Source organism: Phocoena phocoena, chromosome 8 (genome assembly GCF_963924675.1).
Source record: "Phocoena phocoena chromosome 8, mPhoPho1.1, whole genome shotgun sequence".
Lineage (NCBI taxonomy): Eukaryota > Metazoa > Chordata > Mammalia > Artiodactyla > Phocoenidae > Phocoena > Phocoena phocoena.
This window is the reverse complement of record NC_089226.1, coordinates 105246532-105267608: the sequence shown is the minus strand read 5'-3', so window position 1 is coordinate 105267608 and position 21077 is coordinate 105246532. Positions and strand designations below refer to the sequence as shown.

The window sequence follows — 21077 nt, the reverse complement described above, 5'->3', positions numbered from 1 at the left end:
TCGGCCAGCCGCAAAGCAAAGGCAGCCAGGATGACACAGTCCTACGGGCTGCAGAGTGCCACCCCCGGTTTAGAGTTTAGTTGTGGGATCTTGTGGGGAGGCAGGATGGATGGCCCACGTCCCAAATCAACACCCAAGGACTTCCCGCCCTCACCCAAAATGAGGAGCCTCTCCATGTCACCCTAGAGCCCACACATTAGCACTCATAGACACGTCCCGGTCTCCAACCTCAAATCTGCTCACTGAACGTCTCCTGGCCCTTCCAGCCGCTCGGTTCCAAGGAGCTGCCGGTCAATGAGCCTGGCTCTCTGCCGACACCAGCAGGCAGTGGGTCTCGACATTTGTGGCCTCAGCATTCACCATTCTGACCATCTGCCAGCAACAACCAGGAATCGGGACTTGGCTGAGGATGGTGTAAGGGGCCAGGTGAACGCAGGCTTTCTAACCCATAGGCGTGGGGTGCCTCGGTTATCCGGAAGCCAGTTCCTAGTGACTTCGCTTATCCAGGATCCAGCTGATTACCCACAAGGACAGAACCCACCGCCCAGCAGTCAACACAGAAGTGACTGATTCAGAGGTCATGCCCCTCATCCTGAGCAGGGAGCCCAACAGAAAAAAAATCCCAGTGCCTAAACTGTGGGCTCTGGCCTCAAATCCAAGCCCCATCAGGTTTATTGGCTAGGTGACAGGGGGAAGTAGTACCCTCTCTGAGCCCTACTTTCCTCAGCTGTAAAGTAGAATTATTGTGAAATAACACATATAATGTAATAAATGCTGAGCACGGGACCTGGGGTGCAGAACAGTCAACACATGGTGTGGCCGAGGCAGAAGGCCAATAGTAATGGGCTGGGGTGAGGCTGGTGGGGCCCCAGGGCCTTGAAGGTGGCCAGACCACGGGCATCACAGGACAAGGACAGTAATGGGTCTGCTCACCCAGCTGTCAGCCCAGGTGTATTTACTGAATGAAGAGAGAAAAGCGAGAAGACAGAGGGAGAGGTAGACACTTCTCACACACACACACACACACACACACACACACACACACCCCTCCATATCCACATACAGCCATATACGGAGGTGGGTAGAGGAACCAGAGGTCCCAGTTACCGACGTCGTCCCTCTCCCAGGCCCCTGGGCACAGCCAGACTGTGGCAGGCAGAATCCTAAAATGCCCCCTAAATATCCTACCCCACTCCCCAGCTGGGGAGGATGTGATGAGCTATTATGCCTGTGGTTTTGTTACCTTACTCAGCAGAAGGGATTTACAGATGTAATTAAGGTTACTGATCAGTTGATTTGGAGTCAATCTAAAGGGAGACTAGTCTAAAACTGGGCCAAATCTAATCGCAAGCCCTTGGAAAGCGGAGTGGGTTCCAGCTGGTAGAAAAGGAAGTCAGAGAGGTTCGGTCTGTTACTGATGGGGAGAGGGCCTGAGGGTGGCCTCCGGGAGCCGAGAGTAGACTTGGCCGACAGAAAGAAAGAAAAGAGGATCTCAGTCCTACAACTCTCACATTGGCCTGTCCTGCTGCCTTATCCCAAGGGGGCCAGTTCAGGGGCCGCTGTGCTCTGTGAAGAGGCCCAGCCTCCCCTCGGCGGTGTCTGCTGCCCACTGCCCACCCGCCACGTACAGAACTCCTCCAGGCTGATGTCCTCCACGGCGTGGATGCCGGTCAGGTGGGCGACACGGCCCTGGACTCGTGTCCGCGCATCCCCTGTGGTCTTGTCCACGCGCTCAATCATCTGCTGCTGGCGGTCGATCCAGTAGAGGTGCCTGCCCAGCACAGTCAGGCCCACAGGCTGCACGATGTTGGCATCCTCCAGGGTCAGGCGGTTGGCCCCTGCAAGAGGGAGGCGCTCCCCCTGAGTGGCGGCTGACCCCTAGAGCTCAGCCCACGCTTGCCTCGGGAGACGGGTGGGCTGCCGGGAGCCTGGGGGACGCCGGGCTCTGGCCAGGGCTGGGGGCTGGGGCACGTTCCCTGGAATTAGGCAGACCTGAGGCCACCTCTCGGACAGCCCTGCTTCTACCTGGGCTGCCCTTCGGCCAGGGCCGTGGCCCCAGTCGCTGGCCCCCGGCAAGCACGGTGCCTCCCCTGCCCCCAGCCCACCCCAACTTCCGGAAGAAAAGCCCCTTTAAGTACTGATTCTCACTCCTCTCTGGCCCAGGGGCCTCCCGGACTAAGGCAGCCACGGCAGAGGAGCTGAGAGCATGGGCACGGGAGGCAGAGAGGTCGGACTCCTCTTCCACCTGACGCTGGGGGCCTGCACAGCTGGCTCACCCTCTCTGAGCCTCGTCGGCCCCTGCCACCTGGGGATCACTTGGGACCCACATCCTGGAACGGGGCGGGGGCACTATACATGGTAAAGCCCCAGCCCAGTGCCTGCTCGCAGTCGGTCCCCCACAAACGTGGCGGCTGCTACGCCATGACTGATGACCAGGACGGCGGGCGTCCTGGTGGGTCAGACGCGGTGGCTGCCGAGGGACCGATCCTCGGGGAGGCTCCAGGGCGCACACCTGACAGGTCGCAGCTTTCGATGCGCTTCAGGTCGGCGTCCACCCAGAAGAGCTTGCCCAGCACGTTGTCCACCACGAGGGCCACGGGACGGATGAGGCCCGTGGTGAAGAGGACCTCGCGCTCGGTGCCGTCCAGGGCCGCGCGCTCGATCTTGGCTGCTCGGTCCTGCATGTTAGTGAAGTACAGGTACCTGCGAGAGAACAGCAGGTAAAGGACGGGCGCTGCGTCCGCTACGTCCTCAGCAAAGCACCAGAGAGACCGGCCCCAGACCCCGCGGGCACCCAGCGGGGCTTCGGAAAGTGACCAGTCATATGACCCCAGCCTCTAGGGGCTGGACCCGGAGCTGAAAGGTCATGCCCTGGAGGAGCTGGAAAATGTCCCCCAAGACCTCACGTCTACCTGCAACCTCGGAATAGGACCTTATTTGGAAACAAGGTCTTTGCAGATGTAACTAAGTATCAAGATGAGGCCGCCCCGGTTAGGGTGGGCCCGCAACCAGTGAAAGTGGCCTCAAGAGAGAGAAGAGGCCACACGGACACAGAGAGAAGCCCACGTGAAGACGGAGGCAGAGAGGAGGGACGCGGCCACAAGCCCAGGAGCACGCGGGGCCCCCGAAGCTGAGAGGCAGGAAGCAACCTCCCCTGGAGACTCCAGTGGGAGCAGGGCCCTGCCACCCTTGACTTTGGCCCCTGGAACCGCGAGGGAATAGACCTCCGTGTTTCAAGCCCCCAGTCTGTGGTCACTTGCGGCAGCCCCCGGGACTAGTACACGCCCCCTCCTTTGATTCCTAAAGAACCGTCTTCAGTAACTGAGGCCCCCGGGGGGCTGCAGGGCTGGTACTCCCCGCTGTCCTCACAAGGAAACTGAATCCCTGGGAGGTCACGTCACCTGCCTGAGGTCACACAGGCAGTAGGTGACAGAGTCGGGATTTGAACTCAGGTCTGCCTGGCGGTCCCCGGGCTTCAGCACACGGTGCCTCGATGGGTCTGATTCCCGCCCTGAACGGCAGCCCTGCGGGTACCTGAGGTGGTCACCATCCTCCTGCCTTCCACCCCCAAACCCTCCCCAATTGGCTTTATTTCCCAATCTCATGTCATGTGGTTTCGGCCCCCTCACCCCCCGCCCTGGTCCTTCCCTTTGGGACCCTCCACACCTGTCAACGTGTCTCAGGTTCTCTCCCACCTACCAGAGAACCTGAAGGCCCATCAGGGAGCTTCAGGGAAGGAAGAAGCTCCCAGTCAGGTAGTGACCTCCCCTAGGCAAGTGAATAACCCGCCACCACATGGGACGCTACGGAAGGGATGGTTGAATAGGGTTCAAGTTGGATGCGATGGTACGAAACCCATGAATCACATCCTGCCTGTATCTCTCAGCAAAGCCCTCACCCCTGCACAGGCTTTCAGTCCAGGCCATCCCTGGGCGTCTCTGCCTCCCTGCCATGCCTGGGCGTGAGCTGGTGTCTCCCTGCCCCACTCCGGCTGCAGATGGGAGGGTCGGGGGTGGAAGATCCCTCCCGGCCCGAGAGGCCGGCCTTCACGGGAGGGGCCCCTGGCACACCCCAGCGGGTGCAGCAGCCCACCCGCGCGGCCCCGCACCCCCGCTCGGCGTTGACGACGATGGCCCTCGGCTTGTCGCGGTCCCCGCGGAGCACCACGCCCATGGCTTCCCCGTTCAGCCGGTGGACGTTGACAGTGTCGGTGGCCTCGCACGTCCAAAACAGGGTCCGGCTGTAGACGTCAACGCTGAGGTCGTGCGGCTGCCTGTCCGGGTTCTGGCTCTGGCTCGGAGAGGTCAAAACGAAGGGCTGTAGGGTGGTAAGAAACGAGCACCGGCTAAAGTCACGGTGCGGAGGGCGGAGGCCTGTGCCCGAGGGCAGAGCAAATGTCAAAAGCCCAACCGTGTCTGGGAACCTCTCCTTTCAAACCAGCTCTTGCCCACACATCCGCTGAGAGTGAAGTTGATCCCTCCAACAGCCTCCGGGAGAGCTCTCGCCCATGGGCTCCGATGCCAGGCCCCGCCAACAGTGACGGCACTGGACCCGGCTGCCTGGTAGTCACCCCGGGCTGGCCGGCCTGCGCCCGCACGTACAGAGGGACCGCCCAGCAGCTGAGCGGTCAGCCCAGGATCACAGGCCCCCGGCTCAAGACATCTTCTCACTTCTTGTTTCCTTAGACTCAGACTTTTGGATTAAGGCCCTCAAATCTTTTTTTATCTTTTTTCCTTCCCTTGGATTTTTTTTTTAACATCTTTATTGGAGTATAATTGCTTTATAATGGTGTGTTAGTTTCTGCTGTATAACAAAGTGAGTCAGCTATACACATACATGTACCCCCACATCCCCTCCCACTTGCGTCTCCCTCCCACCCGCCCTATCCCACCCCTCTAGGTGGTCACAAAGCACCGAGCAGATCTCCCTGTGCTATGTGGCTGCTTCCCACTAGCTATCTGTTTCACATTTGGTAGTGTACAAATGTCAGTGCCACTCTCTCACTTCGTCCCAGCTTACCCTTCCCCCTCCCCCTGTCCTCAAGTCCATTCTCTACATCTGCATCTTTGTTCCTGTCCTGCCCCTAGGTTCTTCATAACCACTTTATTTTAATTTTTTTAGATTCCATATATATGTTAGCATACGGTATTTGTTTTTCTCTCTCTGACTTACTTCACTCTGTGTGGCAGTCTCTAGGTCCATCCACCTCACTACAAATAACTCAATTTCGTTTCTTTTTATGGCTGAGTAATATTCCATTGTATATATGTGCCACATCTTCTTTATCCATTCATCTGTCGACAGACACTTAGGTTGCTTCCGTGTCCTGGCTATTGTAAACACAGCTGCAATGAACACTGTGGTACATGACGCCTTCTGAATTATGGTTTTCTCAGGGTATATGCCCAGTAGTGGGATTGCTGGGTCGTATGGTAGTTCTGTCTTTAGTTTTTTAAGGAAACTCCATACTGTTCTCCAGAGCGAAGGCCCTCAAATCTTATTGTTTTTTAAATTTAGGATGCCAGGACAATAGGTGTCCAGCACAGAGGTCCACCTCTCACAGCCTCTTCCCTGAGGGAGACAGGCCAAGGGTTCATGGCCAGGTGAGGGTGCAGGGCTGCCCCGCAGTGCATACCGGGAGCCCAGGGGCAGCACGTGCCCCTCGCGGGGTCTGTTTTCCCCCTCACACTCCCTGCGGGTCTCCACCCCGAGCCTCTCCCGGGAGCGCTACTGGACTCCATGCCATCTACTGCCTCTCAGGGATGAGCCCTGGCTTTCGGAGCCACCGAAAGAGAATCCCTTTAAAGGGGACCTTGTTTCGTGAACTGATGCAGGAGAAGGAGAGTGCCCAGAGCTTCCCTCACATCCCTCACAGGCTAGAGGCCGATACCCTGGTGGATCTGGTCCCCTTGGGTTCTCAGGTGACCTGACCTGGTGCAAAGGGGCTTCCCAAGCTCCTGGGCTGCTGCCACCAACAGTTTGGATGAAAAGTTCCTCCTCTGAGAACGGAATCATCTTTAGATGATGTTCTGATCACAGCTCATTGCAGACCCCCTTAATATACCTCTTTTCAGCAGTCAATAAAACAAGAAGTCTCCCGGTGGTCAAGAGGGGGCTTGCAGCCAAAAAGAAGCCCCCCTCCCCAGGCCCAGCCTCTTGGACTCAGCTGGAGAGGAACCCCCCGCCCCCAAACACACACACAGCAGCCTCTGGTCCAGCCCCGCTGGGCAGCTGGAAGCATGTCACTCGCATCTCTGCAGGTAAGAACACCGACACCCCCAGGAGCTGTGGGCCCTAGGAGCCAGGCGTCGACTCCAGCCAGCACATTCCTTTCCCAAGAGCCACAGAGCTCTCTGGCCAAAGACCACAGCCCAGTGCAGCCGACGGCCTGGGAGTAAAGCAAGGTTCCAGCTAGCCCCGGCCAGAGTCAGGCTCCCTGCGGAGGGTGGGTGTGTGGGAGCCGGGCACACGCTCATCGGAACAACCAGCTGAGAAAAAAGTGCATGCTGTAACAACACACCACCCACGGCCCACCCCAGGCACACAGGAACGAGGAGGTAAACTTTACACGGCTGGCCGGCTTTATAAAACCCAAACTCCAATTTTACCATAAGGAACAGCACTAAGGCCGGTGCAAAAAATCTTAGCAGAATCCGATTCAATGTCACAATCCACACCCCGCCCCCTCACCAGTACAAAGTGGTACTTAACCAAGTGGGAAAGTCCGCAGCAACAGCTCACAGGCGGATGCAACCCCAGTGTCCACTGATGGATGGACGGATAGCAAAATGTCTGCTATACAGACAATGGAGTGTTGTTCAGTCGTAAAGAGGAAGAAAATTCTGATACCTCCTATGATGTGGACGAACCTTGAGAACGTTGGGCTAAGTGAAAAAGGCCAGTCACAAAAGGACAAATACTGGGTGATTCTACTTATATAAAGTACTCAGTGCTGTCAAATGCATAGAGACAGAAGGCAGGATGGTGGGCGCCAGGGACTGGGGGGATGGGGGGGATGGAGAGTTAGTGTTTAATGGGGACAGAGCTTCCTCTGGAGATGGACGGTGGTGACGGGTGCACACAATATCAATGTACTTAATGCCATGGAGCTGTACACTTAAAAATGGTTAGAATGGCCCATTTTATGTAACGTATATTTACCACAATAAAAGAATCAAAAATTAAATAGAAAAACGACAGCCAAGTAGATGATAATTAAGAATGCCATCCTTGGAGGTGGGGTGGCACCCCTAATAATCAAAGCCACCAGAGGGTGGAGTTTAGCAAGAGACACAGGAAGGGAAATGAGTATTTTCCAGATTAAGTGTTCCTAGAAGGGCTTTTTCTTCAAAGTCTTCCCCCACTCCTGCTGGACACCATACAAGGATGCAAAAGGACGCCTCTCCATGGGACTTGAAGGTAATTTGTGCCCCAGCCACTTTCTCAGCAGGAAGCCATGGTCCACCAATTAACACTCCCTGTTCTCCAAAGGACTCAAAGCGACTGTCACCTGCGCCCGGGGTGGGACGAAAGAAATCCATTCCCACCATTTCCACCAGGCTCTGCGCCCACAGAGATGGTAATCACAGCTGCTCGGACACAGGCGGGGCTTTTACCGTCAACCAAGGACACAGACGTCAAAGGATGACTTGTTAACTTTACATCGTGGGTGGATGAAGTATTTTGTCGAAAGTGAGGCCCAGTCGTACAGGCAGTACTGGCACCCGGTTCAGGGTAGGAAAGAGAAACACCTACGTTACAGACACGAAAATCTTCTGAAAATCTCCCCTCACAAGCATCTGTATCGCTGTTCTAACAGTATCAAGATTTCACCACAACGACATAAGCTGTTACACTGACCACTCAATTGAGAAAGAGACCATCGGGTTCGGTAGCTTTTGTGAAAGGAGTCTTTAGAAACGGGCATGACCAGCCGGGCACGTCCTACTGGAATTCTGGCCAGAGTTCCCTGTCACGTGGCTGGATACGCCGGGTGTGCCCCGAGGCTGCAGTGACAGTGTCCTTCCTGGCACGGGTCACAAACACCTAACACAGAAAAGGAGTCAGTTCTGCTAGACTCACGTTTGGAAAACATGTATTCGTCCCCATGCAGTGATGTATCAGGGACAGTCGGAGCAGAGAGCAGGTTTCGCATTCACTTCGCACAGCTGCACCCAGGAGAAACCCTAGGCAAGTGTAGAGCACACAGCAGCACCGCACCGAGCAGGGGCCCACAGACACACGTGCCTCCAGCGACCCCCAGCCCCCGGGCACTGGGAGCCACGCCATCCACGCTGGGGTTACAACGATACGTCCCATCTCAGACAACCCTCCTTGCAGCGTTCCACAAAAACGCACAAGCTGCAACCTTCCGACCCCCATGTCCTCCGCCAGCTTCAGGTCTTTTCAACGTCAAGAGCCATATGTGCTGGAGCATTTGTGTACCGAACCATTTAACATTCGAAGGACAGGGCCCCTGTATTGCCAGGTTCCTCTCTTTTTTTCAGTTTGCCACTGATGGCCTTTTGAGGGCTGCACACCTAGCCCCCTTTCCCCCATCAGACCTGTGGTCTGTACTGGGCGATTTTGTACGGTGCAGTGATTTTCAGACACACGGACATTGCATTATAACAGAACTGACTATCCAACTCCCCTAAAATAAAAGATAAATCTAGAATAACCAATATCAACTATCCCTGCACAGAACCACTATGGAAAGGAAAAAAAAACCCCATGGGGTTTGACGCCCACCACTGCTACTTAAACAGCTGCAAAATCCAGTTTCTACACAGAATCACAGTCAAAGGGTTTCACACGGCTCAGCCTTATACCTGGCAATGACATATTCGGAGCCCAATCACTGTTTACCCCAAACTGTGCCCCTCTGCTAAGAAAAGGGGGTGGTAGCCTGGGAGTCGCCAGTGCGAGCCGCTCGTGGAAGGACCCCCCGCGCCCCCCCAAAAGCACACTTACCTGGGTCCCATCGTCCTTGGCTCGTTTGATGTTCTGGCGCCCATCTACCCAGTAGATGAACTTGTCCAGCGGGTCATAGTCGATGGCCTTGACGTTCCTCAGCCCGTGCAGTGGCAGGATGAGGTCTGGGCTGTGCTGGTCATCAGGGATCATTCGGCTGATGGCACACTTCTGGCTGAAGAGCAGGAAGGTGGTGGGTGCTGGAGAGAGGCAAACGGGGGCGGGCGCGCGTCAGCGTCTGGGAGCCGAACAGGGAGTGGGGCAGGGAGGACGGCCTTCCATTTTATGGTAAAAAGCAGATTTGCGTGCGCACCTACGAGATGTACGTGGGAAAAGGCTGGAAAGACACAAAATTGGTTCTTGGGGGTGGACTATGGGGAATTTTATTCTCCATGTTACACATCGCTGTTGTTTCCATATTTTATAAGTGTGTGTGTTATTTTAAAACTAGATATCCACTTCTTTTCAGATTATCAAGACTTAAGTCAGAAGGAGGGAAAGGTAGTGAACATCCAACTCCCACCCATAAGTGTGTGTGATGCTCTGGTGACGGTGGGATTCGCCAGGGGCTTCTGCGTGCTCCAGGGAATGGCTGAGAACCGTGTGACGTGAACAGTGACACCGGGAGGGGACACTCCTCAGGGCTGTCAGGACCCAGGATGTGTAGAGGCCACCAGCTGCAGCCACATCAGAGTTACAGCTGGGCCATATGAATCCAAGTCACAGCCCTGGGTCTGCCGGCCTTGGGAGCCAGCACCCGAGTCACATCCCCTCTGGGCAGAGGGTGACCTGCACCTCCACTTGACCCTTCAAGGTTATGGCCCCCAGTGGCAAGGACGACAGGACCAAAGGGAGCCCAAGAGTGGGGAATCCCAGGCTGTGGCCCCAGGCCCATCACATACCAGCCTGGGGCCTCGACCAAGCCCCTGAACCCTTCGAAGCTGTAGGTCCCTCATCCACATAATTGGGCCAAGGAAGCTCAGTCCTCTTAAGGCCCAGGGCTGCGAGAGGCTCACACAATGCCCGGATGACAGAGAGCTTTACAAACTGTCTAGCGCTGCACAGAGGCCGAGTTATAACTAGCTGTCTGCTGATGTCACAGGAGAAAAGCCTGCCAACAGGACACACCTGTTCTCCCTGCGGGCCCATGGGAAAGTCACTCTCAGGCTCTCTGAACCTCGCTTTTCTTAGAATTGAAAGTGAAAAGGCCTACCTCGTTTAGAAGGTCGGTGTGAGGATTACACCATGGACATGAGGCCACACGCAAGGGGTCAGGGCAGGGACTCTGGAGCCAGCCTGCCTGGATCCAAACCTGGCTCAAGTCTTACCAGCTGTGTGGCCTTGGGTGGGTAACTACACATCTCTGTGCCCAGGGTCCTAGTCTGTGAAACGGGGACAGTGACACTCCCTACCCCATAGGCTGGAGGATTCAGTGCCATAAAAAGCACTTGGAACAATGCCTGGCCCTAGAAGTGGGTGCTCTCCCCCAGGGACCGTTTTTCACATCCAAGGAGCCTCCCACGCGACGTGCCAGCTGAGGGCTTGGACCATCTACTCGTGTCTTGATGAAGCAACAGGTCTTCCACCCAGCCTGAGCCTCCAGGTAACATTAGGCAACATGTGCCGTGCACAACCTGCCCGACTGCCAACGTGCACCAAGGTTTCCCCAGATAAAAAGCTTCTTTCCACCTTAACCGCCAGAGTCAGACTGGTGATCTAATGTGGGAGTGAGGGACGGGGGCAGAGCGAGGCACTTACGGCTGCAGTTGCGGCTACTGGGGTCCAGGGTGTAATGAGAGGCACAGCTGCAGCGGTGGCCGCTGGGGACAGCGAGGCACAGCTGCCCACACTGCCCGTTGTTGTGCATGCAGTCATTGAGGCCATCCTGGCGGGAGGAGTGGAACACCAGGATGTCCATCACGAAATCCAGGTGGCCCTGGATGAGGGTGCGGTTCCGGCCACTGGTCTTGTCGGCTCGCTCAATGCTGTGCAGGTTCCAGTCTGTCCAGTAGATGTAATCACTGTATTGCGTCAGGCCGAAGGGGTGCGGGAGGTCATCGGCAATCACGACCCGCTCCTGACCTGCGTGGAGGCACACGGGCACCGAGTCAGCAACGGCGCCGCACGGGCGTCCTGTGGGTGAACCAGTTCATCCTGCAGCCTGGCCACTTGCGTCGGGCTCATAAAGCATGTGACCGCTCTGGGAAACGAGCAGGGTCCACTGAGGCTGGATGGGCACCTGCCCTGAGGGCGGGCAATTCCCTTCTTGCAGCACAAGAGAAATGCGTGCAGCATCCACCCAAACAACACAGATGAGAATGTGCACGGCAACTATGTGTAACAGCCACAAACAGGAGACAACCCAAATGTCCGTCAATAGTAGGATGGGATTAGGGACTTCCTTGGTGGTCCAGTGATTAAGGCTCCGAGCACCCAATGCAGCGGGCCCAGGTTTGGTCTCTGGTCAGGGAACTAGATCCCACATGCCGCAACTAAGAGCCCACGTGCCACAGCTAAAGATCCCGCATACCGCAACTAAGAGATCCCATGTGCCACAACTAAGACTCAGCACAGCCAAATTAAAAAAAAAAAAATAGTAGGATGAATTAAAAAATGGTAGGATCTTTGGGACCTCCCTGGTGGCTCAGTGGTTAAGCATCCACCTACCAATGCAGGGGACACAGGTTCGATCCCTGGTCCGGGAAGATCCCACATGCCGTGGAGCAACTAAGCCCGTGCGCCACAACCACTGGGCCTGCGCTCTACAGCCTGTGAGCCACAACTACTGAGCCTGCGTGCCACAGCTACTGAAGCCCGCACACCTAGAGCCCATGCTCTGCAACAAGAGAAGCCACCGCAAGGAGAAGCCCGTGCACCCCCGCTCGCCACAACTAGAGAAAGCCTGCGCGCAGCAACGAAGAGCCAACACAGCCAAAAATAAATAGATAAATAAAATGTAACTTTATAAAATAAAATAATTTTTTTTAAAAGGTAGGATCTTCATACAATGGAAATGACGCAGCAATAAAAAAGAATAACAACAATGTGGGCGACTCTCACGGTTATTAGACTGAGTGAAAGAATCCAGATGCTGAAGAGCACACTCTGTGCAGTCACAGTGACAGAAAGTTCTAGAACAGCACAGCTAGTACACATAGACAGAAGTCAGGGCAGCACTGACCCGAGGAGGCTGGTGAGATTGACTAAAAGCCTTTTGAGGGCTGGAAACTTCCCTACTTTGATCTGCATGGGAGCTACACGGGCTACTTTGATGCCTCTGTGTATACACAAGTACCTGTATGTAAAAATTCTCCAACTTGACTCCCTTTTTTTTTTTTTTTTTTGCGGTACGCGGGCCTCTCACTGCTGCGGCCTCTCCCGTTGCGGAGCACAGGCTCCAGACGCACAGGCTCAGAGGCCATGGCTCACAGGCCCAGCCGCTCTGCGGCATGTGGGATCCTCCCGGACCGGGGCACGCACCCGCGTCCCCTGCATCGGCAGGCGGACCCTCAACCACTGCGCCACCAGGGAAGCCCCTTGACTACTTTTTTGTACTTGACTGTATATATATGTCAATAAAATTTTTAAATATTGATAAAATAAAACCTTCTGCCTAGCAGTCTACTACAGTGGTTGAAACCGGGTTCTGGAGTCAGCCTGGGCCCCCTCGCTTCTCCCTTGACCAGCACGTGACCTTGGCAAAGCTATGTAAGCTTCTTGACTCTCAGTCTCCCCATCTGAAAAATGGGTATTTTGGGGGGGGGCCATGCCGTGTGGCTTGTGGGATCTTAGTTCCCCAACCAGGGATCGAACCCAGGGCCACGGCAGTGAAAGCGCCAAGTTCTAACCACTGGACCACCAGGTAAGTCCCAAAATGGTTATTCTTAAGAGTGCCCTCATGGATATCCATGATAATTAAATGTAATAAATTATGATAAAAAACACACAATGAGGTTCGTGATATAATTGTGATAAATATTCAATGAGATCATGCACGTAGAATGGTCAAAATGCCGGCACAAATTAAGTGCTTGATAAAAACTACGTGCAGAAGAACATTCCCCCTCTCCCCCCAAAAGAGGTCATCCTAATCTCCAGGATTTCTGAATATAGCACCTTACACGGCAAAAGGGGCTTTGCAGGTATGACTAAATTAAGGATTTTGAAATGGGGACACGATCCTGGATTTTCCCAGTGCAGCCAGTGCAAACACTAGCGTCCTTCTAAGAGGGAGCAGGACAGTGAGAGAGAGGCTGGTGGAGGCTATACAGCTGGCTTTGAAGATGGAGGAAGGGCCACAAGTCAAGGATGCAGCCAGCCCCCAGATGATGGAAAAGGCAATGGATTCTCCTCTAGAGACTCCAGATGGAAGGTAGCCCTGCCCACACCTTGCTTTCATTTGGGAACGCTGGTGCCGTTCTCTCGCCAGCAGCAGAGGGCTTGTGAAACGAACCAGGGTCTGATCACGTGACCCGCCGAGCAGTTACACGCAGAGCACACACCTGTGTGCACCTGTTGGGACTGCTGCGGCAACACGCAGGCTCAGGGCCGCGTGAGGGAGGGAGAGCGGGTGCAGGGCCCGGTGACACTCGACAAGTTCTGTCCCTCCACCTGGGCATGGGTTTCTAAGTCTTCACTTGTCAAAGTGTGTGTGTTGTATGAATGCCTCACGTATGCTCTATTTCACAGTAAAAACGGTACCAGTGAAAACATATTGGTGACCTGGGGACGTGCTCCTCCTGTACAGGAGTGGGAGAAAGCCAAATGAAAATCACATGTGGCACAATTTGAAATAATGTTTTCAAAATGATTTTTAAAAAGGAAAAAAGTGAAAAAAATCTTCAGAGATGAACAGTTAAAAATATTTGCTTAAAAAAATCAATCAAAAAAATTTTGAGATTGGAAAGAAATATGCCAACAGATGAATACACATGATTACTGACTGGTGAAATAATGGATAATTAAAATTTTTCTTCCTGTTTTTCTGCATTTTTAGAAATTTTCTAAGTTGATTATTTTATCATTAGAAAAAAGATAGCTCTGAAATAAAGGTGCTCCCTGACTGCCTGTCACGCACACGCTGCCCGCCCCCACTCCACCCCGGGCCCTGGACTGGGACTCGCAGTGGACTTTTCCAACAACAACGATCATTAACTAAACACTCAGAGGGCAGTGACTGTGCTCCAGACTTGATGAGAAGTGCCTTCAGTTAATTCTCACAGTAGCAGCTGTAGGAGGAAGGGACCATCGGCATTAGAGAACCGAGGCACAGAAAGGTTAAGTCACCTGGCTTAAGTCACATAGCAAGTGGCAAGGCCAGGAATGCAACCAGGATGGCGGGGCCCCAGGTTCACGCTCCATGCCCACTCGCGCCACGCCAGGCAACATTCCCACCTTTCCCTTGCCCGGGGCCTCCCCTGTTATTAACCAAGTGCTCCCTACACGTCTACGCCATTCAGTGGGAATATGGCTGAAAACGGCCTGACTAGACGCACACAACCACCCTCAATCTGCAGAGTGAGGGGGTTTCCAGGGTTTTTGCTGCTTTTCCTCCCAGTGTGTCTTTACTCTGGGGTAATCGGGGAGCTTGATTATTTCGGGCAACCACAGCTGTGCTGTGACTGGTTTCCCACCTGGCACCAGCCTCTTGTAATTCCCTGCGGGGCTGGGGGTGGCAGTCTCAAAGACACATTCAAGCCTTGCTCTTGGCCTCATACACCAGGACAGTCAGCATGCAGGGTGGGTGCAGCCCGCCGCAAGCAGAAACCAGGCCACTGAGCTTCTAATCCTGCCTCTGCTCACACAGTACCTGGGGACAAGTCGTTCAGCCCACCTATGCCTCAGTTTCCTCATCTGTAAAATGGGCACAACCACACCCACCACAGGTGGCGGCAGCAGCAGTGATTAGGAAGGAAGCCAAATTCTCTCGGTTGCAGAGGGCAGCCCCATTATGTGGTATCACCCAGGAGAGCTAATATAACCACCCCCTGCAAGAAGTCCAGAGTCATGTGATTTCTAGGCTCAAATCCTGCCCTCACTGCTGGGTGGCTTGGAGCGAGGGTTTTTTTGTTTTTGTTTTTAACCTAATCCCAGGTGTTGAGTGGTCCCAGAACAATGCCTAGCACCCAGTAGGTATTCAGGGTCAGATGGAGCTGTAGCACGTGGCCGTGGGGTCTGAGTGGCACTCTGTGACCTTACACAAGTCCCACGACCTCCGTGGGCCTCAGTTTCACCATCAACGAAAACCTATGCTATGTGGTGTAGGGTCAAATTAGAATCCTGGCACGGGGTTGGCCGGGACCCGGCTCTCAGCTGGTGTGTAGGGAACAGCTGTCACCGGGGTGTCTATTGACACATCTACAGCGACAGCACCAGGGGCGGAAAGGGACAACCCTCAGGAGGGGGCGAGGCTGGGTCAGCACCCAGGGCGTGGCCGCACCTCCTGTGGGGCTTGGGCCTCGCGGGCCCAAGGGCACAGCGCCATGGGGGCTGAGCATGGCCAACGCCCAGGGCAGGGATGCCCCCTCGCGGCAGGACGCACCGGCCCTCACCCAGCATGTTGGATGACTCAATCATGTTGGTGTCCAGGTCCGTCCAGTAGAGACGCTGGTCGGCGTAGTCAATGGTGAGGTCGTTGGCCCGGCCCACCTTGTCCACCAGCGTCATGCAGTTGGTCCCGTCCATGAAGGCCCGCACGATCCTGGGCTTGCCACCCCACTCGGTCCAGTAGATGTAGCTGGAAGACATGGGAGCAGGGCGGGGCAGGCTCAGGCACGGCCACCCTCACGGCAGGGCAGGGAGCACACCTGCCGCCATCTCCTCGGCTGTGCCGATGGCATCCCTGCAGGAAGCAGGGAAGAGGTGAGACCCTCGGAGGCCCCTCCACCCCACCATCCCTCTGGGAGCAGTCACGGAGCTACATCCTGCCTCCTGGGGTCCCACAGCAGCCCCCCTGCAAGCTAAGCCCTGATATTCCCATTCGGGTGCACAGACAGGGTGACCGTGCAACACGACATCCAGGCTGGGACACCTGCGTCAGGGACAAACGCTAACCAAGCTGGACAGGATGCCAGGGTGACCGGGACGGGCAGGAAGAACGTGGGCAAACCGGGGCGTACAGTCTCCTCTCCTCAAAGAAGGTAGAAAACAAGACGCTGAGGCAAACAGGCATCGTAGGGTCAGGCCTCAAACTCAGCTCTGCCGTCTCCACCAACGGGTCCTCCCTCCTCTCTCTTCAGCAGTGGCTCCGGGGAAGGAATCCCCATTCCAGAATTGTGTACGTTTTACTGGTTCTTTCGCTAAAACCTGGACCTTTCTTTTTGTTCTGCCGAAATCTTCCCTTCCCTGAAAGAGCACATGGCAGGCAGGGTTTGGAGCGCTCCCTACACACCACTGATGCTTTATGGGTTGAGCACTGAGCGCAGAGGAAGACTCCACCCTGGCCTCTCTGGCCCCAGGGCAGGGCCCCCAAGCTGCCTGACACATAAAAGCATGTGCCTTGCAAGGTGGGTTTTAAACCGCCAGTGAGTGGCCAGCAAGAAGCAGGAGGGGAGAAGCCCAGGACAGGAGCCTAGAAAGGACTGCATGGGACTTCCTGGCCCAGCCCTGCTCTAACCAGTTATGTGACCTTCAGTAAATCACTGAGCTTCTCTGAACCTCTGTTTCTGCATCTGTAAAATCACCCACCCCTTGCAGGGCCCCTGGATGCCCAGATGAGATGACCCCTCTGGGAGCGCCCAATGCGGTGCCTGACACAGAGGCTTCCCTTCCTGCCTGCTGCTCTGGGCCCCAGTGTCTCCTCTATGAAATGAACCAGATGACCTCCAAGGGTCCCGCCGGCCCCGGCCACCTCAAAGCTAGTAGCGGTCATTACTGCTCCAACCGCAGAGTGCCAGGTGGGCAGCCATCTGCCACGGCCTCGGGTCATCAACGCACTGGCTGGTGTAGAGAGGTGACGGGGACACACCTGCTGGACAAGAATGGTCCTTACCCTTTGGTGGGGTCCAGGGCCAGCGACCTCGGGTTGTCCAGATCCCTCCACACAAGGACCTGCCGGAACTGCCCGTCCAGCCGGGCCACTTCGATCCTGTTGGTCCCGGTGTCCGCCCAATAGAGGTTCTTTCCCATCCAGTCGACGGCCATGCCTTCCGGGTAGTCGAGGCCAAACTCGATCACGTGCTCCACGGAGCTCCCGTTCATGAAGGCTCGGCTGATGGTCTGGGAGCAGGTGAGGAGGAAAGGGACACAGTTAGAAACCAGAGTTTTTGCAGATGTCTCCTGGAGCAACTACTGATAACACCTGGGACCAAATCACCAACATTCGAGTTTTTATTCTTTTTATTTCTTTTATATTTTATTTTAATTTTTTCCCAACATTTGAGTTTTTGAAGGAACATTTGAAAAGCAGCAAAATACAACCTTTTTAGAAGAAACAATTTGGTAATATATATAAAATATATACTTCATTTAAAAATATGTAAAAATATTTTATATAATAGTATATAATTATAAAAAATATATCATTATATATAAGCTATATTATATATATATATATATGTATCATGACTCTTCAAAATAGTTGTAACCTTAAAAAAAAAAAAAATCACTGTATCCTTTCACCCAGTAATCTTCCTCCTGAAACTTTATCCATAGGAATGAAAACACAGAAGAGGCTTTACCCACAGAGATGCCTGTTACTGTGGTATCACTTGGAGTCGGAAAAAACTGGAAGAACATTTAAAATAAGGGAACGGGGCTTCCCTGGTGGCGCAGTGGTTGAGAGTCCGCCTGCAGATGCAGGGGACGCAGGTTCGTGCCCCGGTCCGGGAAGATCCCACGTGCCGCGGAGCGGTTGGGCCCGTGAGCCATGGCCGCTGAGCCTGCGCGTCCGGAGCCTGTGCTCCGCAGCGGGAGAGGCCACAGCAGCGAGAGGCCCGCGTACCGCAAAAAATAAAAAATAAATAAAATAAAATAAAATAAGGGAACGGTTAAGTATGACAGGGAATATATGTGCACTGGAATATTTTACACGTTTGAAGAATTACGTTAAAGAGTTTGTACCAGGCTGATAAAATACCTGTTATAATGGGACGTGGAAGAAACCAGGATACAGAATTCTACATAGCACGTGGTTATGATTACGAGAAATACTAACACAGGGAAAAACTCAAAGGAAATACAGTAAAATGACATCAATGGCTGACTTGGGATGGTGGGGATGTAGGTGTTTTTGTTTTCTTCTTTATACTTTTCTGTATAATATACTTTTCTCTCTTTCTACAATGAACCCTGTGACTTTTAAAATCAGAAAAATCTTTAAGAGCCATGTAATACCAACAGTAGAATAAAAGATAGGTGATTAAACCGTTTTGAGTTGTCCGGTGCTTTAGAACAGGGGTCAGCAGACCTTTTCTGTAAATATTTCAGGTGTCACAGGACATGTGGATCTGTCACAACCTAGTGGCACAAAAGCAGGTGCAGACGATCCATGAGCAAGTGGGCACCAGTGTGACCCAATAAAACTTTATTGACAAAACACGGAGGCCAGCCCACGGACCAGTATGCCAGACCCTGAGAGAGTCTTTCCTGTATTCATCCAGGATGTTTATGTTAGCACCCAGAACAAAGAAAGAGCTTGCTAAGTAAGTGGGCACTCGTGAGGGAGTGGGTGGGGTGAATCGAAAAATACACGGACACACAGTCACTCTAGAAATGGCCACCTGTGTGTCCACTGGACCTGCTCATTGTAATCATTCGTGCTTATTTATTAACACAGGTTCACTAATGTTCTGATGGTGTGCATCGAGTTACAATAAATATTATAGTTCTTTTATTTTTTTTAATTTATCTATTTTTTTTGGCAGCACTGTGTAGCTTGCGGGATCTTAGTTCCCCGACCAAGGATGTAACCTGTGCCCACTGCAGTGGAAGTGCGCAGTCCTAACCACTGGACCGCCAGGGAAGTCCCTATAGTTCTTTAAAAAAAAAAAAAAAAAAAAAAAACTTTTTCTATAAGGGAATACTACCCAGCCATAAAAAAGAATGAAATGTTGCCGTCTGCAACAACATGGATGGACTGGGAGGATATTATGCTAAGTGCAATAATTCAGACAGAGAAAAACAAATGCTGTATGATATCACTTACATGTGCAACCTAAAAAATACAGCAAACGAGTGAATATAACAAAAAAGAAGCAGATTCACAGATACAGTGGTTACCAGTGGGGAGAGGGAAGGGGGAGGGGCAACGTCACGGTAGGAGAGTAAGAGGTACAAACTATTAGGTATAAAATAAGCTACAAGGATATATTGTACAACACGGGGAATGTAGCCCGTATTTTATAATAACTATAAATGGAGGATAACCTTTAAAAATTGTGACTTACTCTATCGTGCACCTGTAACTCACATTGTACAGCAAGTAAACTTCAATTTTAACAAACCATTAAAAAGACAAGGGACTTCCCTGGTGGCGCAGTGGATGGGACCCCATGTTCCCAACACTGGGGGCCCGGGTTCGATCCCTGGTTGGGGAACTAGATCCCACATGCATGCCGCAACTAGGAGTTCGTATGCCACAACTAAGGAGCCCGCATGCCGCAACTAGGAGTTCGTATGCCACAACTAAGGAGCCCACGTGCCGCAACTAAGGAGCCCATGTGCCACAACTGGGGAGCCCGTGAGCTGCAGCTGAGGCGCCCGCCTGCCGCAACTAAGACCCCACACAACCAAATAAATAAATTTCTTTTTTTAAAAAAAGGAAGAAAACCTTTTTTCAGCCTCTGAGGCGATACCATCACCGGGTAGGTATTCACGGGAAAGGTGCACAGGGAGGATGCCCAGCTGCCGTACCTTCAGGCTGACGTCAGTCCAGTAGATGTGATGGTTGGACACGTCAAAGTCCAGGGCAGAGGCCTCCTTGACGCCCGTGAGCGGGATGGCCACGTCGTTGTTATTGGTGTCCAGGGAGATCCTGTGGATGGCGGCCCGGCTGGTGAACACGAGGAAGGCCTCGGGGACGATGCAGGTCTTCATGTCACTCAGAAGCTCCAGGCCGATGGGGCAGCCGCACTTGGCGGCGCGGGGCGTGAAGAAGCACAGGTGGCTGCAGCCCCCATTCCTGTCTGCACACGGGTTGGTCCCTGGACGGAAAGACACAGGCTCTAGACGCCAGAGGCCCAGCAAAGAGGAGGTGGGCAGTGGCTCCACGGTTGTACGAGGCTTCATTTCTGCCAGACGTCACACAGGGACAGCAGGTGGGTGGATGGAAACCCAGGGCCTCCCCAGGCACGGGGAAGGCACGTAACAACGGCTGGCTCTGGGCCCAGGGCATCGCCGCACTTGGACTCCTCCATCCTCATGGCGACCTGGGGACAATCGCACCCCCTGCCGCCCCACCCCGCCGGGCCTGGACTCCCGGCCTGCTGACAGGACCGCAGCCCGAGATGCCACCCAGACAGTTCCTCCCCCCGTTTCCGGCACTCTCGGTGCCCTCGAACTCAGATGCACCCAGGACGGCCAAAGGCGCCTTTCTTATTGTAGCAGACTGTACTTAGCATTCATGTATTTTTGGCCAGGCCGTTAGTCTCACTCATGTGCTGCAGTGCTGTTAAAATTGGCTTTAATTTAGTGTTAAGTATTTCTGCTAGAAAAAGAATCCTCTCCCCCATCTCTCCCAGTGAATCCCTACATGAGAGAGAGGGAGAGGGAGGGAGGGGTCCAATTTCTCACCCGATGGATATATCATGTTTCTTAGCTCTAGGGTTTTATTTTTTATGTTTCAGACACTCACTAACCGGTGGACCTCACGTTCCACAGTGGATGAAGAACGTGTTTTCAAAGGCGCTGGTAAACTAAGTGTGTTGATTCCATCGCCTTGTCTCAGGAGTGCAGGTTGTGACTAAAGGCCTCTCCCAGAGACCAAGATGCACTAGATCCTCCCAGGGTCTCCGCCCACGGCCTCACCTCCAGGCCTTTGCTCAGCTGTCCCTCCTGCCGGACAAACCCTGACCCCCACCTGCTCCCTAAATTCCAAGCTCAAGTGCCCTCCCTCGTATTTTAAAGCCAGGCATCCCTCTAACACCTCAACTGTAGTCACCAGCCTG

General features: G+C 53.7%; 1 protein-coding gene across 1 annotated transcript in view; it reads right to left on the bottom strand.

Moving 5' to 3' along the window:
• Positions 1–21077, bottom strand: part of LRP5 (LDL receptor related protein 5) — a 79628-nt gene that overhangs the window by 17301 nt on the left and 41250 nt on the right. The window contains exons 9-16 of the mRNA XM_065882602.1: positions 19825–20114; positions 16964–17190; positions 15525–15709; positions 10732–11055; positions 8974–9173; positions 4109–4317; positions 2513–2703; positions 1629–1838 (exon numbers count right to left, since the gene is read on the bottom strand). Of these exons, the coding sequence (XP_065738674.1) occupies positions 1629–1838; positions 2513–2703; positions 4109–4317; positions 8974–9173; positions 10732–11055; positions 15525–15709; positions 16964–17190; positions 19825–20114 (1836 nt within the window). The remainder of the gene's footprint in view (positions 1–1628; positions 1839–2512; positions 2704–4108; positions 4318–8973; positions 9174–10731; positions 11056–15524; positions 15710–16963; positions 17191–19824; positions 20115–21077) is intronic.